This window comes from Fukomys damarensis, unplaced genomic scaffold, assembly GCF_012274545.1.
Source record: "Fukomys damarensis isolate Sample0158 unplaced genomic scaffold, DMR_v1.0_HiC HiC_scaffold_12, whole genome shotgun sequence".
Classification (NCBI taxonomy): domain Eukaryota; kingdom Metazoa; phylum Chordata; class Mammalia; order Rodentia; family Bathyergidae; genus Fukomys; species Fukomys damarensis.
This window is the reverse complement of record NW_022900924.1, coordinates 9,795,909-9,804,485: the sequence shown is the minus strand read 5'-3', so window position 1 is coordinate 9,804,485 and position 8,577 is coordinate 9,795,909. Positions and strand designations below refer to the sequence as shown.

The 8,577-nt window shown below is 52.3% G+C and overlaps 1 protein-coding gene across 6 annotated transcripts in view; it reads right to left on the bottom strand.

The window, feature by feature from the left end:
• The window catches only part of Msi1 (musashi RNA binding protein 1), a 17,219-nt gene continuing 8,642 nt past the window's right edge, over positions 1-8,577 (bottom strand). For all 6 annotated transcript variants that reach the window (XM_033762406.1, XM_033762403.1, XM_033762407.1 and 3 more), the window contains exons 5-10: positions 7,109-7,189; positions 5,521-5,577; positions 2,987-3,055; positions 2,020-2,207; positions 1,479-1,542; positions 1-460 (exon numbers count right to left, since the gene is read on the bottom strand). In XM_033762406.1, the coding sequence (XP_033618297.1) occupies positions 1,501-1,542; positions 2,020-2,207; positions 2,987-3,055; positions 5,521-5,577; positions 7,109-7,189 (437 nt within the window). In that variant the 3' untranslated portion in view covers positions 1-460; positions 1,479-1,500. The remainder of the gene's footprint in view (positions 461-1,478; positions 1,543-2,019; positions 2,208-2,986; positions 3,056-5,520; positions 5,578-7,108; positions 7,190-8,577) is intronic.

Here is an 8,577-nt window from a genome sequence, read left to right as displayed (position 1 = left end):
AAAAAAAAAAAAAAAAAAAAGGAAAGAGTAAAGGAGGGAATCTCAGAATAAAAAACAAGGGTTGGGGCCGCGGCCTGTAGCAGGCTCCCTCCACCCTCATTCTAGCTATGCACAAATACAAAAGCCTTCTGGGGGAGAAGGGGTCCTATACGGGCGAGGAAAGGGAGGGGTGCAGACCCAGGAGAGACGTACAGGGAAGTGGGGGTCAACTGGCTAATCCAAAAATAAATAAAAACGGGCGGGGAGGGGTTGAGGGAGTGGGGAGAAGGCAGAAAGAGGGCAGTTAGTAAGGGAGCCGGACGACGTCAGGGCGGCAGGGCAGGGGCTGGGCCCGGGGAGTGGGGGGCAGGCAGTAGCATCCAAGTGGAGTTGCTGCGGGGAGAGGGGGAGGAGGCTGCGGCTGAGGTGTCCGCCCCCTCCCGGCTCACTCGAGGTCCTCAGTCAGCTGCAGGCTGGGGCGCTGGGAAGACAGTGGCAGGTTACGAGGGCTTCTGATCTCACCCCTAGAACGCACACGTATTCCCTAATCTCTTAGAAGAGCTTCGTTTAGACTTTTCACGTTCTGTGCCTTGTTTGGGTGGTGCTTTCCCCACATTTTCAATCCATCCATCCATCCATCCATCCATTGAGATGGGGTTTTGCTAAATTCCCCAGTCTGGCCCCAAACTTTCAATCCTCCTGCCTCACTCTCCTAAGAAGGTGGGATTAAAGGTGCGTACTCCAATGGCCTGCTATATCCTAGATGTTGAATGATTGGATTTCTTCAAGTGACACCTTCTCAGGGACACATTGTCTGAACCTCTTCTCAAAACTAGTCCCCGACACACTATTTGGAATGATCTCATTTGCACGCTTCGCCTTGTCTGGAGAAGGAGAAAGGGCCCCATCACGCCTCGCAAGCGCAAGGTCCCGAGTTCAGTCCCCATTACCAAAAGAAGAAAAGCTTAGAAGTGGAATTACTGAATCAAAGAACATGAATGTGTGAAATCTGGATAAATGTTGCTAGACTTGGAAACTGCGGGCTTAGTAGTTTCCCTTATACCTTCACAAATGCTGGGTGTTGTCAATTGAAAAAAAATCTTTGTCAGGCTGATGGGTGGGATATAATTCCTGACTATTGTTTTAATTAATATTTTTAAATGTAGCAAGTTAGCCTGGCACAATGATACATGCCTATAATCCCAGCATTCAGGAGGCTGAGGCAGGAGGATGACAAGTTTGAGCCTAGCCTGGGCTACATATCAAGTTCAGGGCCAGTCTAGGATATATAGTGAGACCCTGTTGTTAAAAAAAAAAAAAAAAAAAGTAGCAGGTTGAGCAGGTTTTAATATACTCAGTGAACACTGCTGGTAGTAAGATCTACCTCCCCCACTGGGCTGTGGATTCTGAGCGCAGGGATGGAACCTGTGCTCCAAGAGGGGTCACCTAGGATCAACCTCCCCAGTGCTGGTGGCACTCCCTTCACCCCCTCCTCTCACCTCCTGCCACCTGTCCCCTGCTTCAGTGGTACCCATTGGTGAAGGCTGTGGCAATCAAGGGACCCTGGAAAGAAAAGAATTAGACTCCTAGAATCCTAGGGAAAATGCAGGAAGCTCCAGGGCTCCCTCTTTCTCCTGCAGAGACCTGAGGAGAAGCCAGGCCCTTCTCTCTCCTGCCCACGGTATTGCTACTGCACACCAGTTAAAAGATTATCCAAGGCAGGGCCTGGTTAAGACGAGGGCACCCTCGCGTGGGAATCTAAGCTCCATGAAGGTAGACATGGGGTGTGTGTCCCACCTGTACAACATCCCAGAACTCAGCTGAGGCCAGCATATAGGTGATGATTAAATGCCCCACTACAAGAGTGCTAACCCTTCTCACTGTCGCCCCTTAGTGACACTTGTTTTCTTTCATCCATCATCCCTTGTCCCCATTCCCCAACCTTTTGCCCAAGAAGACAGGAAAAACTTCTCCCTCCTCCCACTCTGGGGTCCCCCAGGGTGGGGGGTGAGGTGGAGGCTGCCAGGCCCGTCCACTCACCCCAAGACTGTGGCCAAAGCCGGTGCTGGGGGCGGGGCTGGCGGCGCTGATGTAGCTGCTGACCCCTGAGTCCTGGTTGGCCGCCCCATAGAGCTCAGCCATGGGGCCAGGGCTGGTGGTCCCCAGGAAGCCCCCTGTGCGGCTGGGAGTCGAACCTGGAGGGGGAGCCATCGTCCAGGGGTGAGAGCCTGGCAACCCAGAAAGAAGACAGTGATAGCCCCGGCGCCTGTGGTCTCCACAGCACCCTCTCCAACCTCTTCCTCCCAGCGGACCCTAACCTTCGCACCCCGGCGCACCCTGCGGTCTCCCTCTGGAGGTCTCAGTCTTTAACATCACCACCACCTGTCTGACGGCTCAGCACTTACCCCTCTTTCTGTTTTCTTCCTCTTTCTTTCCTCCCTCTTCCCCTCTCTTTCGAGTTCTTGTTTTTTTTCTTTTCGGTCTCCTCTTTTGAGCCTCTGCAAATCTTTCTCCGCCTTTCAGCCCAGTACATTTTCTAAACCCAACCTACGTCACTCTGTGGCTTGAAAGTCTATGATGCTCCACTATCTGCTCCTGGACTCTGCTGGGCCGAATGGTCTCCAGGCCTTTGCACATGCAGTGTTTCTTCAGCGAGCAACACTTCTCCTCCTCCTTCTCTGCCCTCCCTTCCGGAAGCCTTTCCCGGACTTCTTAGAGGCCCCAGCTGGGAGCTCCTGGGGTACCTGACTCCCCTCAGAGCAGCAGCAACTCCATCCTTCAGTACTACGGCCTTTTAAATCCTGAAGCTTCTAGAGCCTGTAAGCTTTGAGATTCTGTTAGGGTCACTCCTGGCTGGCCTATCAGTAACGGCACAATGTCCAGCAGAGCGGGAGCTCAGCTAATACTCGATTCAGTGCATGAATCCCTCTGCCAAGGGGTAGAAGTAGCCACCTATTCTGCCCTCTGCATTTCTCTGCCCTCGTATTCCTTTCCCAGAAGGCCTCACCTGTCCCTCGAACTACAGCTGCTGCCGCCGCTGCCGCCGCCATTGGTCCGTAAGCAGTGAGGGGAATGGCTGAAAAGAAAGGTTTAGGCATTTCAGCACGGCCAGGGGGAGGTGCGGAGGAGATGAAGGAGGCCCCTGCTTTCTGGAGAGAGCCTCGGTAACCTAACCCCATCTCAGAGGGATCAGTGCAGTCCCAGGGTCAAGGCAGGAAGGGCTAGCAGGGGCCACCATCCTGTGCCCTGACCTAATGGATGGGAAAAAAGTAGGAGTGGGGACAGTTTCTCAGGGAGCAGCTCAGCCTGTGTCTTCCCATGATTCAAAGGACACTTGAACAACTCAATGCTGATAGAAGGTGGCCCTGTGCTACTGTGGGTGTTGCTGGCCACAGTTGCCCTTTCTCCACAGTGCCCTGGGCAGGAAAAGGTCACTAGCCCAGAGGTTACTGGGAGGTTATAGTGACTGACTGGCACCAGGTACAGAAAGCCAGGCCTATTGCCTCAAGGTGGGGCCAACTCTGCAATTCAGGCCCCAGAGGACCCCGTGGGGTCAGGCGGAGGGCAGGACTCCAGTTGGGGTCACAGCTTCTGCTGTGTGTCCTGTGTCCCTCACTTTCTTTCTCTCGAGAGTGACCTCAGGGCCTCCCTGATCACCTACCCTGAAATGATCCTCCCTATTCCCTTGGACACAGGGATCCTGCTCTTCCCGTGTTGGTTTTCTACCTCTGCTCCCTCTGCACAGCACCCAGTACTTTACCCTGCACACAGCAGGCATTTAATAAATGGCTACAGAGGGCTTAGGTGAGCACCCTACTGCTTAGATGAGCACCTCTACTGCCCTGATGCAGCAACCCCACGGGGCTCTAACCCTTGAGTGCAGTGAGGTCTTCAGGACACCAGGTTCCCACATCCCAAGATGTGCTCCTTGGGGCTGTCTTGGGGACCCTGGCCCTCAGCCGGAACTAGATCCAGGACCAGGGACTGGAGTCCTTCCCAGGGGATTCGCGAGGCTGGCTCCTCTCTCTCACATCACCTTCTCTGAGTAACCTTCCTTGATCACTCTCCCCGAGGGTATCCCTTGCCACAATCCCCACACCCCAGCCCAGCTTCGTGCTTTATTTTCCTCGTGGAACCTGTCACCCTCTGGGAATATTTCACTTACTTGTTCACGCCTATCTCCCTCCTCTAGAATACCAGATCCTGGAAGGTAGGGGCTTTGACGCATTCACTGTCACCAAGTGCCTGACCCAGCGTTGGCACGATAAATATGTACCGAACATACAGAGGAAACACCTGAGCCTTTTCTCCAAGGCGAGAGAAAATTCACGCCTTGGAACCCCAGGAATGGCTAATCCCAGAACTTATTTCCACTTTGATCAAGATATCTGCAGAGAGGAAATCTGTTGGCTCGGTTCTGCAGGGGCAGGGGCAGGAGCTGGGTCCTCCAGATTGGATTTGGCCCATTTCCACAAAGCAAACTCAGAGCAGCCAGCATCAGCGAGTACTGATCACGGCCGTAAAGATGACTTCTGCGTATGAGAAGTATTTGTCTCCTCTCTAGACTGGCTCTGTTCTGTCCCTGCTGTGCACGGAACTTGGCAGTGTGTGCTCTACACAGCAGGCTCTCGACACACAGTAGGGAGAGCTGCGTTCTTGGAAGGGCAACCATCACCAGGGTTCTCCTCCCTTCCTTCCTTCCCTCCGTGACTCCCTTCCCTCTCCTCCACTTCGGGGGACCCTGAGTGCCCCTTGGCAGGAAGATCTCATCTATAGCAGCATCCATGCTCGCGTCCTCCACACATGCCTGGTTTGGGGGAAGAGTCTGGGGTGGGGTGGGGGGAAGCAGGTTGGACAGAGAAACCCCTCATGTGCACAGAGCCCCCCACTTGGTCTTGCCCCAGCTCCGCAGCTGACTGGTTGGCTCGAGCAAAGGCTCCAGCCAGAGAAATGGCCTGTGGTGGCCAAGCACCTTCATCTCCCTTTCCCAGAAGGCACAAACAGGTAGCTGTAGGGCCAGCTTTGGCCCTTGGATGTGTTTCATTTGGCCTGCAAGTGTTCTGATTACTTGGACTTTGTTGCCAATATTTCAAAGTAATCAAAGAATTCGTGTGAAGGCAAAAGTAGGGTTTCTGGCTCCTCTGGAAAGATGAGAACTGGGAGCATTGGGTCCGCATCCCCATCTGGCGAGGCTGGGCTGGCACCGAGTACAGGCATGTCCACTGCTGGGCTCTAAGTCCCCCGCCCTCTGCTGGCCCACTGTGCCTGTTCACCGCTGGATCCCAGAGCCTCTGTGGTGCCTGGCACATGGGAGGTGCTAGATAAATATTTGCCAAATGGATGAATAGTGACTTTGCCTCCATCTGTTTGGCTTGGCCCTAAACCCCACGCTTGAGGGCCATGTCGCTGTAAAGACCGGCCGGTGCCCAGGCCCAGTCGTGTAGGAGCAAAGGGTCCTGCTAGCTGTCCCCGGGAAGGTCCCTGGGCCCTTGTCTTTCTCCCCACGTGGCCTATGAGATGTATGAAATCCGAGCGACTGACCTGTAAGCTCGGGGAGGACTGGGGCGCTCGGGAGAGGGGTCCGCTCTACACGGAATTCTAAAATGAAACGTAAAACAGCTTAGGAAGAAGTAGGGGAGGCCCTCAGGCATGGCCCAGGGAGGACAAATGTACCCACAGGGACACTAGATGAGGGGACAGGCCATGCACAAGACCCAAGAGCTGAGGATGGGGAAAGTCCTCAGTAGGCAGAGGAGGGGAAGGAGACACAGAGAGGAGAAACAGAGAGAAAGAGCAGGCAGAGGTGCCACCTATACCGTGGGGATGGGGAGATAATGGAGATGCAAGTCCGGGTGCTTCTTAAAAGGCCTAGGATGAAGCCAGACATGGTGCAGCACACTTATGATGCCTGCTGTTCAGGAGGCTGAGGCAGGAGGAATGCAAGTTTGAGGTCAGCCTGGGCAACTTAGTGAGTCCCTATCTAAAAATAAAATTCAAAACAGCTGATTATGTAGCTCAGTGGTACAGCATTTGACTAGCATGCATGAGGACCTGGATTCAATCCCTAGCACCATAAAATGAAACAGAATAGGTTTAGCATTACACCCCCAGAGTGTCTCTCTCTCTCAGTGTCTCTCTCTCTCTCTCTCTCTTCTTTAGATGGAAAGGGAAATGAAGAGGAGGCAGTTTGACTAAAATCAACGGCCTCAGAATGGGTCTGACTCAGGCTTAGGTTCAATTCCCAGCACCTCTACTTTCTAATCAAGAGATTGTAGAAAGTCATTTTCCTCTGCAAGCCTGGATCCTCATTAAAAAAAGGGGGGGGGATACTTATCCTTCCCACGAGATTTTTGGGAGGATTAAACAACAAAATATATTCAAAGAATTCCAAGTTCAAAAGCCCATGGGGCAGACAATATGTACCTTCAAGTAAATAAGACTAAAAACTGGGCCAGGGCAGAACTCAGCAATAGAGCACTGGCTTAGAAAACACAAGGCCCCGGCTTCTGTCCCAGTGCTATATAAATAAATACATACCTATGTATACAAATAAGGGCCTGTAACAGTGATATTTCAAAGGAAACATCAGATAGTCACCACAGGACAATCCAAGACTTTGTTGGGTTTCCAGGCACTTATTTAAGGTCTAATCTTATTTTTATGTTGCATTATAAATAAGGGTGGTGATTAGACTTTTTGGTTATTTTTCAGTTTTGGGGATCTCAAAAGGGCTTGAGGTGCCTTGGAAGGGCTCATCGTAGCACCTGATCGCGGTCCACGTGTCTGCGAAGGCACAGCCCACACTGGCGCTTGGGGAGGTCCCCTGGCTGCAAGCCCAGTGCCCCTCGGGTGAAAGTGGCAACTCTGTGCTCAGGTAGAAAGAATGGAAAAAGACAGGAGGCAGGCAGAGAACAGCCTGGGAGAGAACGGTGCCATGCAGGGCCACACCACGAGCCCCTGCCCCGGCTTCTAGGGACGGGGTTAGGGGACCCTCCTTCCTGAGACACGCCCTTCCGTCCAAGCCTGCAGCAGGCAGACGCCCAGCCATGCACCCGACACCGCCCTGAGGAGTCAGCCCGCCTGTGAGCCGGGGCGTGCTGGCCGAAGAGGGACACCGCGCAGGACTCACCGGGGAACTGGTAGGTGTAGCCGGGGGCAAGGCCTGTGTAACTCCGGCTGGCGTAGGTCGTAGCCTGGAAACCTGGATAACCTGAGGGGGGCAAAAAGGCAGTGTAAGGTGCCTCATCCACAGCTCAGACCCTGCGGGGGCTGGGGGGAAGCATCTGAGCCCCTCACTCCCCTCTCCCACACCCGGCACCCAGAAAAATCCTGTCACCTTCCCAAACTCCTTCTGTATCTCAAGCCCTGCGCTAAGCACCGTGTACACTTCTTTCTTCATCACAAACTTCAAAAGCAAATAGTACCTAACAGGTAGGTGATATCAGGAGCATCATTTTACAGACAAGAAAACCGAGGCTCAGAAAAGCAACACTTAGTGGCCGAGTATCATTCACATCCTAACCAAAGCCCTTTGTGCGTTGGCTCCTATTTCCATCTTTTCCTCATTTTCTACATAGCCTCCGCCCCTGTTCTAGCCACATTGGCTTTCTTGCTATTTCTTGCCAAACTCTTTCCTACCTCGGGATCCTTGCACAGGCTGCCGCGTCTGCCTGGACACTGTTCCCCAGGAGACTAGTCAGTCCTTACGGTGCAACTCTCAGAAGTTTTCCTGCAGCATCTCTCCTTCCTATTGGTTATAGTCACTACTATGTCAGCCTGGCTTTTCCTTTCAGAGAATTGATGATCATTGTCTGAATTTATGATTGCTTCAAGCACTAATCTTTTGTCTTCCCCAAAGAAAAACTGGGATTCAAATTCAGGTCTGGCTGGCTCTAAGGCTCTTAAAATTAGTATTTTTGTTGGGCGTGTGGTGCACGCCTGTAATCCCAGCACTTGGGAGAATGAGGCAGGAGCGTCACTGTGAGTTCAAGGCCAGTCTGGACTACAAAGTGAGACACCGTCTCAAAAAATGAAATAAAAATATTTTCTTTTTAAATAAGCATGAAGCCAGCTCATGAATCACTTAAAAAAAACAGACAAAATTTTTCTTAATGTGCCAGACTGAAGGAAACTAAAGAGACAGAACAACCTAATGCAACACCTGACTCTAGCCCAGTATCAAAAATGCTGCCAGAACTAGCCATGGTGGTACAGGCCTAAAATCCCAGCTATGTGAGAGGCTGATGCAAGAGGGCTGTGGTCTGCTTGGTTTTGTGTTTTTTTTGTTACCGGTGATTGAACTCAGGCCCTTGTGCTTTCGAGGCAGATGTCAGAACTGGAACCACTGAGCCAAATCCCTGGCCCTGGTTTGCTTTGTTTTGTCTTTTGAGACAAAGTCTCACTATGTAGCCCAGGTTGGCTTTGAACTTGCAGTGGTCCTCCTCAGCCCTCCAAATACTCCGGTTATAGGCTTGTGTCACCCACTGAGGACTGTAATTTTTGAGGCCAGCCTGTCCCAAAATAAAACAGAAAAGGGCTGGGGATGTAGCTTAAACCCAGAGCCCTGGGTTCAATCCCCAGCACCAAAAAAAAAAAAAG